Here is a 26,815-nt window from a genome sequence, read left to right on the forward strand (position 1 = left end):
AGTGACTGACCTGAAAAAGGATCTTGGAGCGCTAGTGGTGGACAGCTCGGTGAAAACGTCGCCATGTAACCTCTTCAAAGGGCTGTCCTATATGAAGCATTTAAAGATGATGAACCCTAAGACTGAACAGGCAGGCACACGGGTCATAGAATCGTAGAACAGTAGAATTGGAAGGTGCCTCTAAGGCCATTGAGTCCAACCCCCTGCTCAATGCAGGAATCCACATTAAAGCATGCCTGACAGATGGTTGTCCAGCTATCCAAGGTGCTGAAACCTGTCCCCCAAATGGGTTCAGCCCCTTGGACAACTTTGGAGTTCTGGCTGGATCTGACTGAAACCCAGAATAAAATCACAGCCAGCCTCCACAGGAATGTGGATCTTCCGAGTCCCAGCAAAACAACACTCTAACCACTTCCCCACACTGGCTCTTGGGATGGTACTGTGCGGCCCTGGACCTTGGGGCTAATATCCAGGGCCACACAGCTTGGGGGCTCCTTGCAAGGGGTGGGGGGAAGCGGGATATAAATGTCATATTAAAACTATTTTTTTAATAAAAAATAATAATAGTGGTGTCCTTGCGCCTCTCTGCGAGGAAGGCAATTTGCAGATGCTCCCTGCGGGGCGGCTTCTATTCCTTCTCCTTCTCCGCCTGACGCGAGGGTTTGACTCTTTGGAGACGCTCCCTCGGAGGTCACTCGGCTGCACAAGATGGCGGCGCCGTCGTCGTCGTCGTCGTCTTCGGCGTCCGGAGCGGAGGAGAAGGAGCCGCCGCCGCCGCCGGCGGAGACGGAGCCCGGCCCGGAGGCCGAGCGGGCGGCCCCGGCCCCTCTCAGCCTGACGGAGCTGCCGGGGGAGCTGCTGGAGCTCATCCTGTGCTGCGGCTCGCTGAGCGCCGCCGACGTGGGCCGCCTCGCCCGCACCTGCCGCCGCCTGAGGGAGGCCTGTCAGCCCCGCGGGAAGGTCTGGCGGGAGCAGTTCCGACTCAGGTGGGAGGGCTCGGGGTGGCCTGCGGGGCTGGGCCGGCCGGGGAGGAAGCAGAGGCCGCGGGAGTGGTTGGGCGCAGGCAGGGCCTCTGAGCATGGGCAGAGTGTGCGCGGGGGGGAGGAGGAGGAGGAGGAGGAGGAGGAAGAGGCGGCGTTCTCGGTCGTTGCTTTTCAGGTCCTGGAGCGCAGCGGTGATGTTAGGATAGGTAGTGTCTCTGAGCACGGGCAGAGTGCAGGTGGGGATGGAAGGAAGGGATGGTGTTTGCTAAAAATGGTCATTGCTAAAAAAAAAAAATGGAGGCCCTGGAGCGCATGCAGCTGTGGTAGCGTTAGGGAGATAGTGCCTCTGAGCACGGGCAGAGTGTGCGCGGGGGGGGAGAGGAGGAGGAGGCGGCGTTCTCGGTCGTTGTTTTTCAGGTCCTGGAGCGCAGCGGTGATGTTAGGATAGGTAGTGTCTCTGAGCACGGGCAGAGTGCAGGTGGGGATGGAAGGAAGGGATGGTGTTTGCTAAAAATGGTCATTGCTAAAAAAAAAAATGGAGGCCCTGGAGCGCATGCAGCCGTGGTAGCGTTAGGGAGATAGTGCCTCTGAGCACGGGCAGAGTGCAGGTGGGGATGGAAGGAAGGGATAGTGTTTGCTAAAAATGGTCATTGCTAAAAAAAAATGGAGGCCCTGGAGCGCATGTAGCCGTGGTAGCGTTAGGGAGATAGTGGCTCTGAGCTTGGGCAGAGTGTGCGCGGGGGGAAGAGGAGGAGGAGGAGGAGGAAGAGGCGGCGTTCTCGGTCGTTGCTTTTCAGGTCCTGGAGCGCAGCGGTGATGTTAGGATAGGTAGTGTCTCTGAGCACGGGCAGAGTGCAGGTGGGGATGGAAGGAAGGGATAGTGTTTGCTAAAAATGGTCATTGCTAAAAAAAAATGGAGGCCCTGGAGCGCATGCAGCTGTGGTAGCGTTAGGGAGATAGTGCCTCTGAGCACGGGCAGAGTGTGCGCGGGGGGGGGAGAGGAGGAGGAGGCGGCGTTCTCGGTCGTTGTTTTTCAGGTCCTGGAGCGCAGCGGTGATGTTAGGATAGGTAGTGTCTCTGAGCACGGGCAGAGTGCAGGTGGGGATGGAAGGAAGGGATGGTGTTTGCTAAAAATGGTCATTGCTAAAAAAAAAAATGGAGGCCCTGGAGCGCATGCAGCCGTGGTAGCGTTAGGGAGATAGTGCCTCTGAGCACGGGCAGAGTGCAGGTGGGGATGGAAGGAAGGGATAGTGTTTGCTAAAAATGGTCATTGCTAAAAAAAAATGGAGGCCCTGGAGCGCATGTAGCCGTGGTAGCGTTAGGGAGATAGTGGCTCTGAGCTTGGGCAGAGTGTGCGCGGGGGGAAGAGGAGGAGGAGGAGGAGGAAGAGGCGGCGTTCTCGGTCGTTGCTTTTCAGGTCCTGGAGCGCAGCGGTGATGTTAGGATAGGTAGTGTCTCTGAGCACGGGCAGAGTGCAGGTGGGGATGGAAGGAAGGGATAGTGTTTGCTAAAAATGGTCATTGCTAAAAAAAAATGGAGGCTCTGGAGCGCATGCAGCCGTGGTAGCGTTAGGGAGATAGTGCCTCTGAGCACGGGCAGAGTGCAGGTGGGGATGGAAGGAAGGGATGGTGTTTGCTAAAAATGGTCATTGCTAAAAAAAAAAAAAAATGGAGGCCCTGGAGCGCATGCAGCCGTGGTAGCGTTAGGGAGATAGTGCCTCTGAGCACGGGCAGAGTGTGCGCGGGGGGAAGAGGAGGAGGAGGAAGAGGCGGCGTTCTCGGTCGTTGCTTTTCAGGTCCTGGAGCGCAGCGGTGATGTTAGGATAGGTAGTGTCTCTGAGCACGGGCAGAGTGCAGGTGGGGATGGAAGGAAGGGATGGTGTTTGCTAAAAATGGTCATTGCTAAAAAAAAATGGAGGCCCTGGAGCGCATGCAGCCGTGGTATCGTTAGGGAGATAGTGCCTCTGAGCACGGGCAGAGTGCGCGAGGGTTATAGAAGGTAGGGATGGTGGTTTTGGACATTTTATACTGTTGCTTTATACTTTGAATGTTTTTAATTTTTGTGAACCGCCCACAGAGCTCCGGCTATTGGGCGGTATAGAAATGTAATAAATAAATAAATAGAAGGAAGGTGGGTGGTTTTGGTCGTTGCTAAAAAAAATTGAGGCCCTGGAGCACATGCAGCCGTGGTAGCGTTAGGGAGATAGTGCCTCTGAGCACGGGCAGAAGGAAGGTGGGTGGTTTTGGTCATTGCTAAAAAAAATTGAAGCCCTGGAGCGCATGCAGCAGTGGTAGAGGAGGGAGTTTTCAGTTATCACTAAAATTTTGTGGTCCTGGGATGCATGCAGCAGCAGCAGTGGTGATGTTGGGGAGAAAGTGCCTCTGAGCACAGGCAGAGTGCAGGGGAGGAATAGGAGTGTTCAGTCCTTGCTAAGGTTTCCAGATCATGAAGCAGCAATATAGTGATGTTAGGGAGGTAGTGCCTCTGAGCACCACAGAGTCCAGCGGGGGAATAGGTGGGAGAGACTGCATTTTCGGTCACTGCTAAAGCTTTCAGGTCTTGAAGCACCTGAAGCAGCAGTAGCAGCATCAGGAAAGTAGTACCTCTGTGCATGGGTGGAGTGTAGGAGGAAGAGGAGGAGGAGCTGAATTCCGGGGCGCAGAAGGAATCTTCAGCCAATGCTAGCTTTTTCAGATCCTGGAGCACATGAAAGTGCAGTAGTATCAATGTTGGGAAAGACAGTACCTCTAAGCATGGTTAGAGTGCTAAGAGGACGGCACATGCTATAGCAGTAAAGATTCTTTCTGAACCGAGACTCTAGGCCATAAAAGCAGACTACGCTGCTAAGGTTTTCAGGTCCTGGAGCATATGAAGCAGCAGCAGTAGTAATATCAGGAAAATCGTGCCTCTGAACATGACCAGAGTGCAGTCATAGGGGTGGGGGCTGCAGTTTCAGGCTCAGAACAGCTTAAGTAGCAACGGAGTGTGGGGAGCAACCTCAGGCCTCGGAGGAGTTTTAACTAACTGCAGACATTTTCAGGTCCAGGAGCAGTGTAGCGTCAGTAATAATCATTATTATTGTTATTGTTATTATTATTATTTCTTACATTTATATACCGCCCCATAGCCAACTCTCTCTGGGCAGTTTATAAAAGTAATAGGGAGGCTGTACTGGTTTCCTCTTTGTTTCCCACCGGAAGGTAAAGATGTTCTTATTCAAGCAGGCCATTTTAAACTAGGATGCTGTAGAAAGGCATTCTAATCTGGTTGGCCGCTGTTGTTTATTGCTGGGTTTTAATTGTGCTGGTAATTGTTTTTATTGTTCTCTTTTTTTTGAAATATAACTATCATTTAACCACCTTGGGTGACATTTCTGTCAGGTGATAAATAAATAAACGAAACGCCCCAAACGCTTTAGTTTCTCCCATTCCCAGCTCTACAAAATCCTTTTAGAGATCGAATGACCAGAACTACCCCATGATATTCCAGACAGAGCTGCAAAAGCCGTTACAATAACGGGTGTCTTTATTTTCAATCCCTTTTCTAATAAGCCCTTTATGTATTTATTATTTATGTTTTTATTATTCAGTTTTATATACCGCTTTCCACCCAGGTATCAAAGCGATGAATATAAAATACAGTGGCATAAAAACTGCAATAAATATAACAATAAAGACAACCCAGTACAAATTAATCAGCAAAGTAGTTATTTATTTATTTATTACATTTTTATACCGCCCAATAGCTGAAGCTCTCTGTAGAGCTCTGTAAAGTAGCAGCTGGCGCCTGTATGAAGAGACGAATTTTAAGAACTCTGGTCTAATGGGAGTACTATTCTCCTGCAAGCGCTCCTTAGGTGAACCGCACACTGGGTTGACACTTTAAAAGGCACAAGCCCATGGACTGCGCCTTCGCTGTTCGGGGGTACCAAGCTGGGAGGCTTCTGAGATTCTTATGCCCTGCCAGACTGAAGCCGTCAAGGCGGGAGTAGCAGCGGAGGCCATTTTTACCTCCTGTCCTCTTTTCTTTGTTTATGAACTTTGCAAGGGATGGGAAGGAGGCCGGAGGAGGCTCAGGATAATTCATATCCTGGCCTCTCCGTCTCCTCCCCGCCCTATTCACTGGAACACCCCGTTTCCCCCCTCTCCGCGGTTGGGTTTCCAACCTCAAGAGAAGCAGCCGGCACGGTTCTCTTCACGCCATATGTGGGCGGGAGATGGTGGCTGGATGACTAACAGTCCCTTCCCTGGTCAGAGCGCTGCATTCGAACTCAGAATAGGGAATCCAAATTAACCGATGCCCAGGGACCATAGGATTGCTCTCTAACCGAGCTATCCACAGTCATGTGGGTTTTCGGGAACGTTTTCCAATGAGGTTAATCTGCATAGAATTATTTGCTTCGGAAAATGTTCGGTTTGCGTCTGAACATTTTCAGTTTGCGTCTGAACATTTTCAGTTTGTACTGGAAAATCACTGGAAAGTGATGAAATGAAGCATGTTTACTAAATACAAGTGAAATAAACCACAAAGCTAAAAACAAACAAACCCATGTTAATTTTTTATCCCAATACTCCATTTGACCTGAAATATTTGAGGAGGGAAATGAAAGCATACTTAATGTGATTTAAATGCTAAATTATGTAGACATTTTTTATTGAAATACTTGTAAAAAAAATTGAAGGCGATAGCATTTACTTCCCTAACATTGTTCGAAAGTAAGAAAGGAACAAGGTTACTAAAAAGGATTGATAAATTCAGCCTTCGTCATGGCTGACAAGGAATGCTGGGAGTTGTAGTCCCTTACATCTGGAGGGCACCAGGTTGGGGAACGCTGCACTAATTAATTTTAGCAATGCAAAGAACTGTGCATGATATGCGGACAAAACACTCATCTACTTCTTCCACTATAGTTGTTGGGGCTCCTTCAGGTTTGCTGTTATTACTTATTAATTCCATTTCACACTAAGTCATATATGTATTTTATGGATATATATGTATTCCCCCACATACTTACTAGGGATAATCACCTGAAAAACATTAATTACAACTTCAAAACGGCCACGCTTGCCTGATGTTGTATTTGCCATCCATTCATTGTTACTAATGAACTTCTGAAATGGAAAATTTTCCCCTGAAAAATAAATCACTGGGGGAAAAAATCCATTTTGGAAAATGTTCTGCCCCACTATGACCCCAAGATCTATTTCATAATTAGTCACCACCAGTTGAGAGACTCTCAGTTTATATGTAAAGTTGTATGTACATTTGGAGGTGTTGCATCACTTTGCGTGTGCTTATGTTGAACCTCATATTTTGCTGCCATTCACACAGTTTGAAGATAACAAAGACAGTTTTTTTTAAAAAAAATGCTCTTAGTACTACATTATTCCACTACTAAAACTGATACTAGTACTCAGTACCTGCCTGCTTTCATCACTGTTTCATGCTGTTCCCTACCGTGGTAGATGAATTTAACAGGCAAATCCCAACCTGGCAAACATGATCTTTCCACTGGAACACGGCCGCACTGTGTTACATTATTACGGCAACTGTTTATTTTAGGGCAGTGAGTAAAAAGAATAACTCCTCCAACTGAAATTGCAGTGGGGATTTTAAGGCACTCAGATGTAATTACTCAAGATGGACTCTGGCCCAGAGTTACGGGGTCAATATCTCAACTTCTGCCAAAAAAAGTCCGGCGATCAAAGAAATGGCCACGTTTGGAACACAGGCCTCTATTATCACCAGCCCACAGCGGCTCTCGCAGTTGGATCCGAATCTTTTAAAGATCCAACTTGGCTGCCGACACGCTAAAACCGAACTCTGAATTGCAGACGCGGCCTGGAAGGCGACCCAGAGTTATAGCTTGCTGAACTGGTGAACCATCCATTGTTCACCCGGCTCTTTCGCAGGTGCGGAGAGAATATTCTCTTCCTTTGAACTGTTCAGTCTGGATTTTACAGGCCAACTGGCAGTTAGAAAGAGTGACAAAACTTGTCTTCTTTTGCCAAGACATGGACGAAGCCAGGCAGCGCATGAACTTCGCCTGTTCTCAAAGCCAGGCCAAGAACAGAAATCTACATATATCTGTCCAGTTCTCATGTAGTCTCTGCATGTGTGCAAGGGAGTGAGCAAATGAATGCCTGCAAGTTGTGCTTTGCTCTCTGATAGCGACACACATATATATGTCCAAGTTATGTTCACAAATTGGCACCCTGAAGCCATGCCGTTGTGTTTGTTCGCAACACTGGTGTGATTGCAATTCGCATTGATGTGAAGTTGTGTGATGTGATGCACCACAGCTATGGCACATTTCTTCTGGCACAGGGCCAAATTAGATGTGGCATTATTTATGTCCTTAGCTAAGTGTGGCTGAACTTCTTCCATAAATGCAAAGTGCTGGTTATAACCTATAAAGCCCTCTTTGGCTTGGGTCCAGGTTATTTATTTATTTCATTTATAACCTGCCTTTTTTCCTCCAAGGAACCCAAGGCGGTGTACACAATTCTCATCCTCCTCTACATTTTACTCTCACAACAACAACCCTGTGAGGTAGGTTGGGCTGAGAGTCTGTGACTGGTCCAAAGTCACCCAGGGGGGGTTCCATGGCCGAGTGGGGACTAGAACCTGGATCTCCCAACTCCCAGTCAAACACCTATTTATTTATTTATTTATTTATTTATTTATTACATTTTTATACCGCCCAATAGCCGAAGCTCTCTGGGCGGTTCACAAAAATGAAAACCACAATAAAACAACCAACAGTCTAAAAACACAAATACAAAATACAGTATAAAAAGCACAACCAGGATAAAACCACGCAGCAGAAATTGATATAAGATTAAAATACAGAATTAGAACAGTAAAATTTAAATTTAAGTTAAAATTAAGTGTTAAAATACTGAGAGAATAAAAAGGTCTTCAGCTGGTGACGAAAGGAGTACAGTGTAGGCGCCAGGTGGACCTCTCTGGGGAGCTCATTCCACAGCCAGGGTGCCACAGTGGAGAAGGCCCTCCTCCTAGTAGCCACCTTAGCCACCTTGGCCACACTGGTTATCTCCTTTACGAGCCTGCTGGTACCCAGAGATCTTCAGGGGAGTCCCTTCTCTTGGTCACACCACCATCACAGGCACAACTGGTGGGAACGCGGGCTGCTCGATGGCTGCTTCTGACCTGTGGAACTCCCTTCCCAGGGAAGCTAGACTGGCTCCCTCCTTGCTGTATTTCCAGAAGCAGGCAAAAACCTTTTCTGTTCCAGCAGGCCTTTGGGGAATAATTTGGACCTCTGTTTATGCATATGGATTTTTAAAAAAATGTTGTTTGTATTTTAAATGTTTTAGTATTACAGCAGATTTAATTATATTTTTAACTTGTGTATATTCTTACTTATATGTTTTAATTCTGTAAAGCCACCTTGAGTCCCAGTATTGGGGGAAAAGCAGCATATAAATGATGATGGTGATAATTATAAGCCGATACAGTGTGGCTTGGCCCACATTTTTTGCTCCTGCTGAGAGCCCAGTCCAACTCAGCCACACACACACCCTACACACTTTTATTCATTCATTTAAGTTACGTATATTCTACTTCACATCATAAGATAAAAATCAGTGTAAGTTAATACATTAAAAATTTGCGGCTGATTTTCTTGCAAGCAGAGCACTATATCCCACGATCTGCCCTTGGGACACCTTGGTTTTCTCACGCAAATCCTTGTTTGCATACCTATAGTGCATAATCCATCCATTATTTTAAAAAATCCTTTGTGCAAAAAAAGTGCCCCCAATTCACTGGGCAGCAGATTTATTTATTTATTTTAATTGTTGATTATTTTTAGTGAAAGAACTTTAAAAAATTGTTGGTAGGCATTGTTCTAAAGGTAGTTACTCCTTTCTCTCTTCCCTTTTTTCTTTCTCACACACAAACACACACTCTCTCTCTCTCACGCACACAGCACAGAGCAGCTTTTTAAATGCAGGTTTGTTACCAAGTAATGTGTGAAATACCTCATAAGTGATCCACAAACCAAAACTGTTGTTTTCATGAACAGACTCTGATCCTGTACTAACCCCTGCATGGATTTGTAACCTTCAAATATTTAGATGGTTGTTGTTCAAAAGCTGACAAACGAGGTCTAGATCCATACCTTCTGGTGAATCCCGTTATTTAAATTTGGGAGGGGGGGGGTTGCTAAGTGAGGAAAAGTGTGCAGGTTGGCTCGGGTGCCCTCCAATAGGTTTCACATCTCACAGCCATATTATGCCGCGATTTATTTCCAGAAAACCTTCATTCATTTGAATAGATGGACAGGTGCACCCATTAATCCACAGTGTCACAAACGCTTCCAAGGCACCAGGGACACAGCAGGTAGTAGTCCAGAATTACTGCCGCTTTTGGATGGTTTGGGTCTCCACCTCCCCTTCTCCCCACCCCCCTTTCAAGAAATCAAACATAGGGAGCAGCTGTTGGCGTATTTCTCCTATGCCCAATACACATGGGGAATGGAGAGCAAATAGCCAATCTCCTATATTTCCTGGCAAGAATGAATGCGAGATCCTCAGCTGTTTCCGTTCTCCCCCCCCCCCCATAAGCTTGTAGCAAGAATGGGGGCGCTATGGGGCAAGCCACCCCAGGTCATGTGTCCTTTGAGGCTAATTCTTCTGTCTTACCAACTCTCAGCACTGGCCAACTTAGAATATTATCTGGCAGCAGAAGGGACAGGGCGTATGCACTGGAACCACACGCCCCTACCCTAAGTTTGGCCGAGAGGCAGGTGTCTCGCTTGCCTGAGAACGTATAATTTGCTCTCAAAGCACCGACTTCTCAAAGCAGAGAACAATGTTAAAAACAACAGCCCTTCTCGTGATACTTGTGTGCAAAGTGGGAAAGGGAGTCTATGCCATATGCCACTAAGGCCTCAGGGCATCTAGTTCAGGCTGTGCATGCAGAATCCTCAGCTTCAATCCCCCAACATCTCCAGGTATGGCCAGGGAGGACCTCTGCCTGAAATCTACTGCTGTCAATCGACATAGACCAGCTTTCTCCAACACGGTACCCTTCAGATGTTTTGGACTGCAGTCCCCATCGTCCCTGCCCATGGGCCATGTTGGCTAGGGCTGATGGAAGTTGTAGTCCATAGGATGTGGAGAGGCCATTTTTCCCTTCATAATTTGATTTCTGCTTCCCCTTATCCAGGGTCACCATTGCGAAACAAAATCAAAAGCCCTGTGGATGCTCTAATATTCAGATGGAACTCAAAGTAGGCATCTGTTTTTCTTTCGGTGTAGTTTTGTGGGCAGCTCTCCACATAGAATTGCCCCCAGTATTTGCCCCAGGTGGGGGGAATCTGAGCATCAGAGCTCAGGTGCCTTCAAAGAGTCTCTTGAACAGGAGATGCTGAGTTGCCATTCAGCTTCCTCTTTCTTTTCTAGGACAATGGGAATGCTTGGGAAATGTGCCAATTTATCCCTCGGCTCTTCTTAAAGAAGTAATTTGAAAGTTCCTGGTCTGTGGGAATCTGGATCACAGCAAGCCTTTTTCTTTTCTTTCTTTTTTTTTCAACCTGTCCTTTTTATGAGGTTAAGGCATTGCTGCATTTTGGATGAATACCCTTCCCCCCCCCCCATAGAAGAAAAAGGAAGCTGTGAGTGAATATTCTCAAACCTGACTCTACCAAAGTCTTGCCTTCAAGCTGTTTTATCTAATTAGAAGAGATCTGTAATCTGAAAGGCCACGGTGGCTCTGTTGCTGGTTTGGTTTCTGAAAATAATAGCTTTGCTGAGCTGAGTGGAAGATGAATGCTTCCCTACGAAGTCATTTGTTTGCGATCAGCAGCGAGCTTTGAAAACTTTACCTATCTTATTTTTTGCTGTTTTCCCTTTACAAATGAGCCCTTCTATTGTTATCTCTCTGCAGCAGATCTAAAAGTAATTAGATAGGGAAGCGAACAAAGCTTTTTGGGGAGGGGGCTGGGGGTTGCTCGCAGAGCACTAGGTTTCTCCAGGCTGGGCACGAGCAGCTCGTTCATATTTTAAACTACCGCATGACGACTCGAAATGTCAATGACTCTGTTTTTATTTGTCTGTCTCTTACATAGGTGGCCGTCGCTAATGAAATACTATAGCCAGACAGATAGCGTGAATTGGCTAGATGAATGCAAAGAACGGCATAAAGCTGGCTTGGAAGCTCAAAGAATCGTAGCATCGTTCTCCAAAAGATTCTTTTCAGAGCATGTAAGGTTTCTTTGTTTGTCCTGAAAGTAACTCTGTGGCTCAGTTCCGACAATACGCTAGTCAGCGCAGTGTGAAATCTTCACTCAACCGTTGAGTTTTTAGGAGATAATCATAGAATCATAGAATAGTAGAGTTGGAAGGGGCCTATAAGGCCATCGAGTCCAACACACACCCTCCCCCCCCCTTGATGCAGGAATCCACCGTAAAGCATCCCTGACAGATGGTTGTCCAGTTGCCTCTTGAATGCCTCTAGTGTGGGAGAGCCCACAACCTCCCTAGGTAACTGGTTCCATTGTCGTACTGCTCTTAACAGTCAGGACATTTTTCCTGATGTCCAGCCGGATTCTGGCTTCCTGTAACTTGAGCCCATTATTCCGCGTCCTGCACTCTGGGAGGATCGAGAAGAGATCCTGGCCCTCCTCTGTGTGACAACCTTTCAAGTATTTGAAAAGTGCTATCATGTCTCCCCTCAATCTCCTCTTCTCCAGGCTAAACATGCCCAGTTGTTTCAATCTCTCTTCATGGGGCTTTGTTTCCAGACCCCTGATCATCCTCTTTGCCCTCCTCTGAACACGCTCCACAGCTTGTTCACACTCCCTACACATTGTGTGACAGTGGGCTACCGTGGACTTGAGTAAAATCCATTGCAACATTTGATTGCAGTTCCTCCACCCTCTCTCTGACCCCAGTCCTCCTGATGGTATCCCAGCAGCCATTGCTGCAAAAAAAACCACCAATCCCAGCAGCTCTCCTAGAGTGGTACTCGCTCCTTTGGTCCCTGTTGCCAGGGAACTCTGTAGCCACTGGGAAAAGTCAACGCAACGCAATAGAGAGCCTTCTGCACAACACAACGATTGTGCAGGAACGTGTTGTCTGAACTGAGCCTGTGTATGTCATCTTCTGTAGCTATCATTTATTATGAATTTATATACCACCCAACTGGCCAATGCCTTGGGGGCAGTTTACAATCATAGAAAAAAACAAAAAACAAAATTATAACCAAAACAATAAATAAAACATTGAAACTATCAACAACATAAGAAAATATTAGCACATTAAAGATATTAAAAATATTAAAGAGACAGCAGTGAAGTCAGTAATCGAAGCAACATATCAAAGATTAAATGTGTGATAGAAGAGTAAGGTCATCTAAATGTATACAGTGGGGATGCTAGGTGGTTCTCCCTGGGAAGGGCATTTCACAGATGGAAAGGGGCCACCGCAGACAAGGCACCTTCCTCTTGTTGCTACCTTTTGCGCCATTGTGGGCGGCGGCACCCAGAGAACAGCCTCCGAAGGTTATCTTAGCAGTTGGGAAGGAACATGTGGGAGAAGGCGTTGTCTTCCTTTTGCCCACCCCTGCCTATTCCTTTGGACACTTCCATTACACTTTCTTTCCATTAGATGTAGTCCTGGGCCCTGATCCTTGTTGAGCTGTTGTGCTACCCGTCAGAGGATATCTCTAAGAACACATAGAGTATTAACATAATACCAAAAATGATGTAGCGTTATATAATACAGACTACTGTCCGTTTGGCGATTTGATTATGTTTATGTACTTTAAATAATGTCTGTTTCGGAGCTATTCTTCAAAGACTTTGACTGGATTTGGACGATCGCATAGGGAGAACGCTGGCTGAGAGCCTAGGCTCTATTCGTGAAATGGGGCTTCCCCGCCTCCCCCTTCCTCCTGTGATTTCCAGGCACTCTCCGAAAATCTGCCCTTGAGGATTGGGGAACCCTCCAGAAAAGAACAGCAGGGTGGGGAGACTCCTGCAGGAGGGAGTTGACTAGAAAATGTCCTTCTTGTGTGAGCGGAAATACTTTCTACTCATGTAAACGCACCTGTGGATAACAGGCTACTTTTTATAATACGGCTGATATTAAGTGTAACTTTGGTTCTTAGAGGTATTCCCTTGGTGAAGATCACTTTGTACTGTTCTGTTGAAAGAATGTTGATATCCATGTACTGAACTTTTGCTGCTGCCCTTTGATAACATGCATGTCAAAAGGAGAGATGCTTTTACAAACAGTTTCGGCAAGGTTAAAAAAAAATAAACAAGACTGCATCCCCTTACCCACAATTTTTGTGGCATGTGTCAAACTCTCCACTGGCTTTATTTGACCTCAGTGATGATGCTTAACACTGTGTGGTCATTCTGTTTCCCGTGTGAGTCTTTTGTCGCCCTGAGTACAAAACTGTGTTTGAAAATTTCCCAGTTTGTTATGGGAAAACTCCTCAGCAGCATGGTAATATTGTGATCTTTTGCTAGGTGCCATGTGATGGCTTCAGTGATATTGAAACTCTCGCGTGTCCAAGCCAGTTCTTTGAGGATGAACTCATGTCCATCCTTAATATGGAAGGAAGGTGAGCCTGAATCTAAAGATCTAGGAACGGGAGATCGGAATGTACATTTCATTGAATTTTCAATGCGGGCAAAACACCCAGATTGTAAGAACATCAGAAGAGCCTTGCTGGATCAGACCAAGGGCCCATGTCGTCCAGCACAATGTTCACACAGTCGCCAACCAGCTGTTGACTAGAGACCCACAAGCAAGACACAGTGCAACAGCACCCTCCTACCCATGTTCCCCAGCAACTGATGTATATAGGCTTACTGTCTCTGATACCTATACATCAGGACTAGTAGCCATGGGTAGCCTTCTCCTCCAGGAATTGATCCAACCCCCTTTTAAAGATATCCAGATTGGTGGCCATCACTCCATCTTGTGGGAGCGAATTCCATAGTTTACTCTGCACTGTTTGAAGAAGTCCTTTCTCTTATCTGTCCTCTTTTTCATAATGCTCACGTGGGCAGTTCCTTTACACAAAGCAGTAGCTCGAGTTCACCCTTTATTCCTTACTGCATGCTAGATCTATCTCTTTCATATTCTGGCTGTTTTTGTGTATGCTAAAGGATTCGTGAAATTATTAACCTGGGGCGGGGGTGAACCGCTATGAGGTTATTTGAACTACATTGTAGTTCTCTGTAAGCTTTTTGTCCCATAGACGAAATCGTGTTCGAGTGACAAAATTGTCTTCCTAATCAACTGGAAAATCCGAACTATTTTAATAAGATCCCACTTTGTCTTTTGGGTGCCTCATTGCCCTCCTGTGATATGTTTGACTAATCTCTCATAAACGTGATGCAAGACTTCCTCTGTGTATTCATGGTCTATCGCTTCCCACTTCCTCTGTGTATTCATGGTCTATCGCTTCCCATTCTTCCGGGATTCTTCTCTGAGTTCGTTCACCACAACGGTTTCCTTCACTCTGCAGGAAAGGCCTGACGTGGAAGTACTATGCAAAGAAAATCCTTTACTTCCTGCGGCAACAAAACATTTTAAAGAAACTGAAGGCGTATCTTCAGCGCCCAGCTGAGGAACAGTCCTTTTTGGAAGGTTAGTAGAGGCTTGAGGGCGATAACAAGCAATGATAATCTGTTTCTAAGGTGCATCCGTGATCCCTGCAGAGAGTCTCATCTTTGGATCTCAACTTCATTAATAGAAGGGGCAAGCAAAGCCCATTTCAACAACAATTGATCAGTAAATTGGCTTCTAGTGTGCATTCATTAAAAAAAAAGTTGCTCCCTCTCTCTTCTCAAATATCGTTTCTGAAATTCATGCCGTCTATGTTTTATCTGGGTGTGAAGGGCTTTAGCAAAGCACACTTATCTATTTGCTTTTCCTTCCCATTGTCTTTTAATTGTCTCTAATGCAGTACAGGCTCAGGGTGCAATCTTAAAGCCAGCCAAAAGCGGAAGGGCTGCTGGATGCAGTGTAAGTGCCTCTCCGCCGGTGGAAAGGAAGGTCCCTTGAGTCCATCCACGGGAAGGCATAGATGTCCCGGTGGTGTGGAGAATGGGGCCGGTCAGGGAGTTCATTTTTATTCATTCATTCATTCATTTAAAACATTTCTTGGCCACCTTTCAGGGCAGAGGCCCTCACAAGGTGGCTTATGACAATAAAATACCTAAAATATTAAAAGCAATAAAATAAGACGACATTGAAAGCAATAAAAACATGTTGACAATAAAATAGCAATTAAACCAATAAAACCAGCAGGAACGAGAATAGCAGCAATGACAGTATGCCCCACGGGAAGGCCACAGTAAAATAAAATGTTTTTAAGCCCTTCTGGAAAGCCTGCAAGGATGGTGCATGGCGGACCTCTGGTGGAAGTTTGCTCCAGAGGTTTGGGGCCACTGCAGAAAAGGCCCTGTCCCCCACTCTCACAGGTGGGGAAATGGGAAGAGCCTCTCTTTATGATCTTAAAGTGCAGGCAGGCTGATATGGGTGAAGGCGGTCCTTCAAGTAACTAGGTCCGCAGGATCTGAAAACCCCTCATTCACCCGACATGCTGTCAAAAGGAGCTCTCAGTTGCACCATTTCCCTCCCGTTGACTGCAATGGGGTGGGGGGAGAAAGGGGGATTAATGGGGGTGGAGCAAAGAAATCCAGCACACCCACCCCTGCTGCAGCGAGCCAGAAGACCTCAGGAAGGATTGGTTGCCCCTCCATCGAAGCCTCACTGCCCCGCTTCACCTCCACCATAGGCTTTAGCTGCCAATGTACTTGACCATATTGTTCACCCAACTTACGCAAGCAAGAAGTTTCTCCTTTCCTTACCTTGTCCGGTTCAACTGCTTTTAATTCCATGGGAGGGACTGCATCCCTCTTGAGCGCTCTTGTTTATTAGTTTCAGTATCCCTACTCTTCAATGCAGATTTTCAAGGCAAGGTGGCTGATTCAGCCGTGCTGTCTTCCATTCGCTGTTGAACACAGTGGGCTCTTAGTAGATAGGAAGTGCGTCCAGGTGAGGCTCCTGTTGTGCCATCGCCCTGCCTGATTCAGGGAATTTTACAGGAACCCGGATGGTGATGTCTTTCACTCACGTCCCCAACCATGTTTTCCAACAGCGTCTTCCATCTTTTTATTATTATTATTGCCTCGCGAAATCTTTCCAGTAAGGAAAGAGGGAATGGCTGCACACGCCTTCCGATTGTTAGCGCTAGGACCCCAGGCATTGTCACAAACGGAAGGCTCATAGCTCAGTGTTTGAGCACATGCTTTGCAAATGCCACTTTCTTGGCACTTAGAGGAACTTAGGTTGCAACGCTGAGAAAGATCTCATTTAGCTTTGGTCCGAGAGAGAGAAAGAGAGAGAGAGAGGTTCTGGAGAGTGGGAAAGGAAAACGGATGTTGTTTTTTCCTTTCCTTCCTCCTTGAAAGATCCTTGTGTAATGCAGGGAAAAGAGCTCTTTTGCTTCATTGCACGCATTCCCGATTCCAAGCTCTTGGAGCCTTAAAGAGGCTAATTCCCTCTTCTTCATCATCCTCCACTTTTTTTTTCCTCCTCAACTGGTATCTCAATATTCTGTTCATCCTAGAAACTCACAGGTCCTTCTCAGGACTTTTTTTTTTCCTTGGGTGAGGTGTGTGTGTGTGCATTTAAATTTTCTTCTCCACTTTTCAATTTTACATATTCTGTGGACCTAAAGAGAGCTCTGAAGTACTCAGGAACCACTACCTTATCTCTGGTGGGCCCAATTTCACTTCAGATCTGCTAGACACTCAATCAGCCAAGTTTGCTGCTAGAGGGGATGTTGTAAAACCATCGTTTGAGTGAGATCTTGAAGAAATAGCGTTGGGGAAATGGGAGAAATGGAGTTTGCCTTCACAGCGCTGCATTGCTACCGTTTGCCACTAAACCCCGCAGTTTCGCTGTTGCGGGGTGGCAGCAGATAATCCCAATTGCAAGAGGCAGCGTGGGCTTTCCGGCAGGTATTTGGCTCACCAGGCCCTCCCCCTGCCCTCTGCCTGGCTTCTGGCGACCAATCAGCAGTCGTCATCTGCCCAGGAACACCCCCAGCTTGACACTGGAGCGAGGTCACATGGCGGAAGGGCCATGGTGACCTCGCTTGAAAGGGAAAAGTCTGGCTAAGTCCCCAACTTCTTTAATGCGCAGCTTCAGGGAAATGCTCTGCAGTGGCTGCAACTTGGCTGCTGCGTCGTGTAACCGACGCAGCACCGTCGTGTAGCCCGACGAAGAATACATATAGACAGCCCCATGAATTAGAAAAAGCGGTGCAGAGGTATTAAAAACTGGGAGACTCCCATAGAAGACTATGAATTTGGAATGGAGAGATGACTCAGAGCGAGCAGGAGAAGGAGGGAGAACTGCGCGTCCTTTGAGGGTTCACGATGGGAAAAGAGGAAAATTTACAACGTGAATCCATGTGTCATGTATCACAAAATCAGTAACATAGATATTTCTTTCGTGGGAAGTGAATAGTTCTATTAATGGCTATGACTTTTTTTTAAAAGGCCCATCTTCTGGGTCTCTTCTGGCTTTTTCTAGGGGCTGTACTGATTGACCAGTATTGTAACCCGTTGTCAGACATCTGCCTAGAGGGTGTCCAGGCCCAGATCGATGATATCGTTGCCAAAGTTCGTAAATTCCTAAAATCCAAAAACTCCAGGCATCCGAGCGTGGCCCCCAAAGCAGGTAAAAACTACTTCCTTTTCCTCAGCCTTTTCTCTGCCGATGCTGCTACTCTGGGAGACGAGCGCCATAAAGGTGTCCACAGCTTGTATAGGGTGAATGTCATTTTTATTATTTATTTTTATTTATCATACTTATACCCCGCTCCTCAGCCAAAAAAGGCTCTCGGAGCGGCTTACACTTAGCAAAAAAGACAGTCCCTGCCCTCAGGCTTACAATCTAATAAAGACATGACACACAAGGAAAAGAAGTCAAGGAGGGAGGGAGGGAGGAGAGAGAGAGAGAGAGAGAGAGAGAGAGAGAGAGAGAGAGTCCAGTAGGAGCAGGCCCTGATGTTACTTCTGCCTGCTCCTGTCCCCTCGGTCCTTCTTCTTCCCCACAGGGCCAAGATGGCAGTTTGCCCTCAAATGTGTCATGTCACATTTGCTCAGCTGGAAAGGCTTCGGCCTGCAGCAGGATGGGTGACTACATCTGCAATAGGTAATGATCTAAGGCAGCCTTCCTCAACCTGGGGCGCTCCAGATGTGTTGGACTGCATCTCCCAGAATGCCCCAGCCAGCTGGCTGGGGCATTCTGGGAGTTGTAGTCCAACACATCTGGAGCGCCCCAGGTTGAGGAAGGCTGATCTAAGGGGACTGGGGCAGCAGGGTGGGTGGGAAATGAAGCTTCTGGCACAGTTTGGCTGGGCAGGCAGAAAGGCATCAGGAAGAAGAGGTAGAAGAAGCAGGGGAGCAGAAAAAGGGGGGAAAGGAGGGCCCAGGGAAGGGTGCACGGGGGAGAGAATGGTCCAAAGGAATGAAGGAAGAGATTTTTTAACATCAACTTACTTCACTGTTATTTTTTATTATTTTATTCGATTTTTTAAATTTTTATTTGATTTGTCCACCGCTCCGAGTTTCTTGAATGGGGAGCGGTATATAGATATTGCACATGAATAAGTCATCATAAACTTGTCGTCGCGTTTCAGGAGAGGCCTCCATCGTCTCTCAGGTGGATCTGCAGAGGCAGGTCCTCGACGCCTTGAACTACGTCCTCTATGAGCAACTAAAATACAAAGGCAACGAGGCGGATTACTACAACTCCCTGAATTCATACATCCGCCAGGTAAAGCTCACCTCGCCGGCGTAAATCCAACTGGAGAAGTGAGCTGCCCGTAAACTCGTTTTTCAGTTTTGCGTATAAATACGCAGCGTGTGCCAGTTTGGGCCACTGTCCTGGAGAGATTGTTCTCTATGGTGGTAGGATAACTTTCCCCACGTTTGCTAGCGGCCTTCTCGGGCCTATTGTAGCCCTCTTCTTAAGAACAAAGGGATTTTTTGTACTGCTAGACCGTAAACCAATCTCCCCCTCTTCTTGGAAAAAAAAAAAACCCTCTGTAACCACCAAATACATAATCCGAAATCAAAGGGCCTACCATTTATAAGCTTCTCATTGTTGTTCTCGTTTTTTTCCCCTCCAGGTTTTGATCCACAGGACAGGAATCCCAATCAGCTTGTCTGTGCTTTATTTGACCATTGCCAGGCAGCTGGGTGTTCGGCTTGAGCCGGTTAACTTTCCCAGTCACTTTCTGCTCCGATGGTGCCAAAGGACGGAGGGGTAAGCTCTTTCAATTCCACTTGGCTCCTGTTCTTTCACCGGGAAAGCTGTTTTCTGAGCTGGCTGGGGAGCCAGAGGGGCAACTCTCTCCGGCGACGAGATGTTTAAGCATCCCTGCGTTGCTGCTTGCTAGCTAAGAGTTGCCAAACGATGAAGTAATGGTAAGGTGAGTGAGTGTGTGTGTGTGTATTTCAGCTACAAAAGAAAAATGGTTGCCTTCAATTAGAAAGCCCTGCCGCTCGCCACATTGAAGTCAGTCATCAATAACAGGGCAATACGATCCCATTAACGGTCAGAGCTGGCCAGCGCGCGAACGAAAGGTTATAAATTTATTCCCGGAGGGCTCCATCGGTGTCTCAAGAGGGTTGGGAGTGCAGCTGTCTGCAATGAATGGTAGCGGCTTTCCAGAGGGTGAAACGGCCTTTGCTCATAGACCCCTCTGGACTCCTCATGGTTTTAGATCTACACGGTGTCATTTCATTCTTATGTGAACAAAAATCACTACTAGAGGCTGACGCTTGCGTACGAAGGGCTCTCTCGTTCTACGAAGTGGACATTGAAGCTCCTAGGCGGCGTTAGGGTGGGCCTGGGGGTTGTCCAGAGTCCTGAAGGACTCCACAAAGGAACGGATTCCGTAAGGCAGAGTTTCATCAGAGGGCGGGGCTTGTGAGTCTTTGCTCCATGAGAGCAAGATACAGGCACCTGCGTCATCATGCCTGTATTTCTCCCCTCACGCCCCTGTCCCCCCATCCCAGAGCAAATAGCAGCACGTGCTATTTGCCAGAGATCTCTGTCGCCAGTGGGGAAAAGTCCACTTAACGTAACAGGAAACTCCACGGAGCCCTCCACACAACGGTTGTGCAAAAACTCTCCTCTGCACAGTGTAGATATTCTCGCATGGAGTGTTTTCTAAAAAAAAAAAAAACTCCACCGTGGAGTTCTAAAACCACTGTTGAGAAACGCGTTGTCTGAACTGAGCCAATGTGTGACTTGGCGTTAAGTTTCCCCCTTTCCTGTCCTGCAAAATGTGCACCCGTTCCCTGCACCATCTTAAAGCCCAGCCTCCTCTCCCACCTCTCTTTATCTAGCCACATTGGCACACTCCCCCGTCCACGTCAAGGTCGGCACGCCCACTGCCATGAGTTACAACCCCCTTTGCTACGTGTAAAAGGACGCTTCGTTCCGTCTAGAACGGGAAGCGCGTTAAGGCCGGGGGAAGGCTGGCTGGCTGGCGCTGAGCTTCCCCCTTCCTTGGCATTTTCTTCAGAAGTACAAACATCTTTGACTACGTCTACATCGACGCTTTCGGGAAGGGGAAGCAGCTCACGGTGAAAGAATGCGAATACCTGATAGGGCACCACGTGACGGAGGAATTTTATGGCGTGGCGACGGCAAAGGAAGTTCTGCAGCGCATGGTGGGGAACTTGCTAAACATCGGGAAGCGGTAAGAGCGTCACCCGGGATCTCAAATTCGGACGACAAGACTGATCTACAAACTGTGACGTTTGTGTTTCAAACCTTGTCAGTTTCATGAGCACCGTTTGGCAGCCCAAAGCAAGCCATGCTCATTTACGCTTCTCCCTCCACCGGCAAAATGGGGGTATAATAATACTGCTCTACCTCACAGGGTTGTTGTAACGATTGCAATTTAGAACATATAAAAACCTCTGAGGGCACGCAAAGATGGACCACACTTTTCCCCACCTTCACTGGTTCCCAGGCCTGAAGGAAAACCACTAATGATAGGTGAACTCCTCTTAGCTTGAGTTGGAATTGAACTTTGCAAACTGCACTGTTCTCCCCACCTTCAAACTGTAAAATACCCCAACTTTCTTAGACGCTTCCTTTTGTCCCTGTAGCCTTGACAGCATCCTAGATGCTATGCTCAGCAGGATCCTAGCTACAAGGAGCCCTGGGATATACAATTTCCAGGTTGTTGTTATTATTTGTTCATAGAATCATAGAATAGTAGTGTTTGAAGAGGCCTACAAGGCCATTGAGTCCAACCTCCTGCTCATTGCAGGAATCTACCTTAAAGCATACCTGACAGATGGTTGTCCAGCTGCCCCTTGAAGGCCTCAAGTGTGGGAGAGCCCACAACCTCCCTAGGTAACTGGTTCCATTGTCGTACTGCTCTAACAGCCAGGACGTTTTTCCTGATGTCCAGCCGGAATCTGGCTTCCTGTAACTTGAGCCCGTTATTCCGTGTCCTGCACTCTGGGAGGATCGAGAAGAGATCCTGGCCCTCCTGTGTGTGAGACAACCTTTCAAGTAATTGAAGAGTGCTCTCGTGTCTCCACTCAATCTTCTCTTCTCCAGACTAAACATGCCCAGTTCTTTCCTGCCTATATACAGAACACCCCAGGTGTATTTAACTCCTTAACATAATGGAGTTCTTGTCCACCACACATGTTGAAACTGCAAGGTGGCACCTCGGCGGTGTTACGATGATGACTGCAAACACTCATATATAAGGTATAACCTTAGCTTGAATGTTTCTGTTTGCTAGCGAAAGCACGGATCAGTCCTACCAGCTCCTGAGAGACTCCTTGGATCTGTATCTGGCCATGTATCCAGACAACGTGCAGCATCTAATGCTCCAAGCTAGACTCTATTTCCACCTGGGAATCTGGCCAGAGAAGGTAACTTTGACTTGTATGGCTTCGTTTTATGTAGACTTCATAGCAAGGGCCACGAGGGACTGTGTTGCATGAAAGCAGATGGGCTAGTCTCTTCGCCCTAAAGGACTTTCAGTCTCTCCTTCCGCTGCCCCCTTCGTTTTCCCGTGTGAAGCTAAAGCCATCCTAAACTTGTCCTTTCTACATCCTTACCAACAATGCTATCAGCTTAACACTTCCTTTATCAGAAAGTACTGCCTAAATTCATATATTTCTATCTGAGCCTTAAGATAAGTGTCAGAGGCCCTGTTCTCTCATCCATCAGCAAAAGCAGGGCCTTTTTGGTGGTGGCCCCTGTATCTCCTGAATACCCTTGCCAGGGAAATAGGTGGAATAACGGTCCATTATTTTTGCTTCTTTGTTGAAAGGTTCTGGACATCTTGCAGCACATTCAAGCACTGGACCCCTCCCAGCACGGCGCAGTGGGCTATTTAGTTCAGCATACGCTAGAACACATTGAGCGCCGGAAGGAGGAAGCCGGGCCTGACGTGAAGCTCCACTCCGAGGAGAAGCACAAAGACGTCTGCTTTTCCGTTGGACTGATTATGGAACACAAGAGGTGAATGGTCCCATCTTTAACCGCTCCCTCTCCAGGATTTTTGTGCGGCTCAGGTGTGCTTCAGCCCTAGATGCCTGCAGCCTCAGGTGGTTCCTTGAATGTCTAAATTGGATGCAGAACCTTGGATGCTCTGCTGGCTGGGGCATTCTGGGAGATGCAGTGCAACACATCTGGAGCGCCCCAGGTTGAGGAAGGCTGCCTTAGAACAAAGCATTTGGGGAGAAAAATGACAGCCACCCTTCCCTTTGGATCTGCAAGGGCAGAGCGTGCATCAAGGGTGGGCGTAGTCGGGCACCTGCCGAGGGCCCACCCCTGGCAAGAGCCCCCTGGGTTTGTTCCTCCTCTGCCCCCTTGCAACCTGCCTGTTCACCTGCCCCTTGCTCTGGCCTAGACAACGGTGCTGGTGGTGAGAAAGAAGAGCAGTAGATGCTCCTGCCTCCTTGCTCACTGGGTGTCTTCTTGTCAACCAAGTGGTTGCAATGATGAGAAACAGGAGGAGGAGTAAGAGTCCAGCGAGTCTAAAGAACAAATGAAAGAACCGAGGGTCTTTTGCTCCCAAATTTATTCATTCATTTATTTATTTATTTATTAGAGCCTCATGTGGCGCAGAGCGGTAAAGCAGCAGTTTCTGCAGCTGAAACTCTCCCCACGGCCTGAGTTCGATCCCAGCGGCAGCCGGCTCGGGTCGACTCAGCCTTCCATCCTCCCGAGGTTGGTAAAATGAGTACCCAACTAGCTGGGGGAAAGGTAATCACGGCCGGGGAAGGCAACGGCAAACCACCCTGCTATAAGGCCTGCCAAGAAAACGTCAGCGAAAGCTGGCATCCCTCCAAGAGTCAGTCATGACTCAGTGCTTGCATGAGAGGTTCCTTTCCTTCCTTTTTTATTTATTACATTTTTATACCGCCCAATAGCCGAAGCTCTCTGGGCGGTTCACAAAAATTAAAACCATAATAAAACAACCCACAGGTTAAAAGCACAAATGCAAAATACAGTATAAAAAGCACAACCAGGATAAAAACCACGCGGCAAAATTGATATAAAATTAAAATACAGAGTTAAAACAGTAAAATTTAAATTTAAGTTCAAATTCAGTGTTAAAATACTGAGAGAATAAAAAGGTCTTCAGCTGGCGACGAAAGGAGTACAGTGTAGGCGCCAGGCGGACCTCTCTGGTTCTCCCTGCTTCTCCCCGAAAATCCAGGCCAAATGTTCAAAAGTTTGCTCAGGCCTACAAACAACTCCCCCAAACGCTCAGATTCAGATGAAGCAAGCATCACTCAACTCCAAGGGGATGAACATCCTTTGTTGTGAAGGAAATGTTATACAAGTAGCTAACTGTGGGGTGGGGAGGGGAAGCATTTTACCCATCTGCTCACCATAAGGACAGGGTTAAAATAGCTCTCTCGGAACACTATTCCATTTCTGTGTTGACAAGATTATTCTTAGTCGGTTTGGGCACGATGCAGAGTTCCAATCTGTGGCACGGTCGACCCACGCAGAAGGACAAGGTGACAGTGTGGTACAGTCCACGCCAGACTGCTGGTGCCTAGAGATGCTCCCTTAGATTATTATTTTGTAATCTCCCTGTAAGTTAAAATAAAAAATAAATAAATGCAAGCACACTGGTGGGGTGGTAAATGTTGAAGTGCAGGCCAGACACCCACGGAGAGTCCAAAAGTTCAGGCCACCGTGATGATCTTTATCAACAAAACAGCTCTTGTAGTTTTCACCTCCTCCAGGAGCAGGCGTTTTGGGAAGCGAATGGGTCTGAATTGCCAGATTCCTACGGAAGTTGTAAACCTCTTTGGAAGAAGACGGGGGTGGGAGGGGGAATGCCTCAAAAAAAGGGTTCAATGCATTTGGTGGCGACTCCATTTTTCTCCGTCGTTGAGAAAACGCCCCTGAGTTGAAATGCATGGATAGAGATTCATTGAAGAGAGAGAGAGAGCGCCTTTCTACACCTAAGGATTATCCCAGGATCCCCTGTGTGTCATTTGGATGCACAGGGACGATCCCGAAATGATCCCAGGGGGTAAGGCCGGTGTAGACATGCAGAGAGAGAAAATGCCCTGAAGCAGCAGTCTCAGCTTCCACATCACTATTCGGTCATCAGTATTGTGAAAGATAAAAGTCCACGTTGGTTTTAAGGCACCTGTATGGAGAAAGTCCTACAGACAAAGAACGTCTCAACTGGCCGTGTGAAAAGCATATGTATTTATACATAGCAGCATCTTAACCAATTAGCAGTTAGCAAAGTTCTAAAGCAAAACAAAGACAGACCAAAGAAAACTTCTTCATTATACCTGATCAACAGAGGGCCCTTAACTCTTCTGGCAATGTCAGACTGTGGTCAGTCCTCCTGATCAAGCTAGCTTATTTGTCTTCTACTGTATCAAGTGGTCTTGACAGTTAGAAATTCCAATTAAGCGTAACAGTTTTAGAATTACAGCACATTCAAGGAAGGAAAGGAAAGGAAAGGAACCTCTCGTGCAAGCACTGAGTCATTGGAGGGACGCCAGCTTTCGCTGACGTTTTCTTGGCAGGTCTTATAGCGGGGTGGTTTGCCGTTGCCTTCCCCGGCCATTATTACCTTTCCCCCAGCTAGCTGGGTACTCAAGCACATACATTATTCCAATATCCATGCAGTTCACTTGCAAGAACCAAACCACGTGCAGAGGAGGCGTCTCAAGGCTTCTGGCCTTGTTTTCTCAGTATTCTCACCTCTCGATCGCCCCAACCTGCCAGATTGCTTCCACTTCTACCATTGATCGAGCTGTGTGTTCCTTTCCCCCCCTGTTTTTTTCCATGTAGATACGGCTATAACTGTGTGATCTACGGCTGGGACCCAGCGTGCATGATGGGGCACGAGTGGATCCGCAACATGAACGTCCACAGCTTGCCGCATGGTCCCCACCAGCCCTTCTACAATGTGCTGGTGGAGGACGGGTCATGCCGATATGCTGCCCAAGGTAGGCAGGGAGCGCGTTGGTCCTACTCATTCGTGGAAATGTATACAGCCCCTATACGGGATGCAAACCCAGCTTTGCAGTGCCTGCTAGTTCAGCTGTGTAAATACTTCATTTATTACATTTATATCCTGCCTTTTTTCCTCCGAGGAACCCAAGGCGGCTTACATGATCCTCCTCCTCTCCATTTTTAGCCTCACAACAACCCTGTGAGGTAGGTTGGGCTGAGAGCCTGTGACTGGCCCAAAGTCCCCCAGTGAGCTTCCATGGCTGAGTGGGGACTAGAACCCGGATCTCCCGACTCCCAGCCCAACACTCTAACCCCTACGCCGCACTGACTCTGATATATGCCCTTGACTAACCTATTGTCAGGAGCAATAAGGTTATTTTGGACCTGTGGGTGGCTACATTGCGTGTTGAGTCATGGAACTGCGGGTCACAGCTTCTGTCTTGCCAAGGAAGTATTTATTCCCAGGCACTGGACTGATCCTGCCCTCCTAGACAGGCAAAGGCGATAAGAGTTGGGCCCCGTTCAGAAGACACTTTAAACCATGGCTTTAATCACAGTGGTTAAGCCAGAAAGCCAGGCTGTGTTCAGAAGACACCTTAAACCACAGCTTTAACCACAGTGTTAAAGCATAAACCCTTACTCACCATGGTTAAAGCCATGGGTTAAGGTGTCTTCTGAACACAGCCTGGCTTTCTAGCTTAACCACCATGGTTAAAGCCATGGTTTAAGGTGTCTTCTGAACACAGCCTGGCTTTCTGGCGTAACCACCATGGTTAAAGCCGTGGTTTAAGGTGTCTTCTGAACACAGCCTGGCTTTCTGGCTTAACCACCATGGTTAAAGCCATGGTTTAAGGTGTCTTCTGAACACGGCCTGGCTTTCTGGCTTAACCACCATGGTTAAAGCCATGGTTTAAGGTGTCTTCTGAATGGGGCCCAATGCCTGCTAGGGCTGGGATCCCACCCGAGCTGTAACATCTCCCTGGCTCTGACGTGCTTCTGCATGCATTTCCTCCCATTCTGACTCCAGTCCATTCCTCAGCTCCAACTGCCGGCTTGCTTCTTGGCTCTAACTCCGTCTTTGTTCCTCAGCACTGACTCACCCTTAAGAGCAGGGAGGCACAACCGAAGGACACATGGGGTGTCTGCTGGGCCAGCAGGGGCTGCACATGTGTGCGTGAGCACACACATTCGCGCAGTGCTTGCACACACCCGAGCAGCAACAGATCTTGGTCTGGCAGCAAGAGCATCTGTTTCATGTCGCAGCATCAAGGTGTTGAAGCCCCC

At 47.4% G+C, this 26,815-nt stretch overlaps 1 protein-coding gene across 2 annotated transcripts in view; it reads left to right on the forward strand.

The window, feature by feature from the left end:
• Positions 1-802: 802 nt before the first annotated feature.
• Positions 803-26,815, forward strand: part of FBXO21 (F-box protein 21) — a 32,854-nt gene continuing 6,841 nt past the window's right edge. The window contains exons 1-11 of one of the 2 annotated variants that reach the window (XM_063143709.1): positions 803-986; positions 11,080-11,215; positions 13,489-13,583; positions 14,496-14,617; positions 17,576-17,722; positions 18,687-18,823; positions 19,179-19,315; positions 20,583-20,759; positions 21,825-21,957; positions 22,362-22,552; positions 25,367-25,524. In XM_063143709.1, the coding sequence (XP_062999779.1) occupies positions 11,093-11,215; positions 13,489-13,583; positions 14,496-14,617; positions 17,576-17,722; positions 18,687-18,823; positions 19,179-19,315; positions 20,583-20,759; positions 21,825-21,957; positions 22,362-22,552; positions 25,367-25,524 (1,420 nt within the window). In that variant the 5' untranslated portion in view covers positions 803-986; positions 11,080-11,092. The remainder of the gene's footprint in view (positions 987-11,079; positions 11,216-13,488; positions 13,584-14,495; positions 14,618-17,575; positions 17,723-18,686; positions 18,824-19,178; positions 19,316-20,582; positions 20,760-21,824; positions 21,958-22,361; positions 22,553-25,366; positions 25,525-26,815) is intronic. The other variant, XM_063143708.1, reaches the window with a different exon arrangement.

The sequence above is a fragment of the Elgaria multicarinata genome, chromosome 18 (assembly GCF_023053635.1).
Source record: "Elgaria multicarinata webbii isolate HBS135686 ecotype San Diego chromosome 18, rElgMul1.1.pri, whole genome shotgun sequence".
NCBI lineage: Eukaryota > Metazoa > Chordata > Lepidosauria > Squamata > Anguidae > Elgaria > Elgaria multicarinata.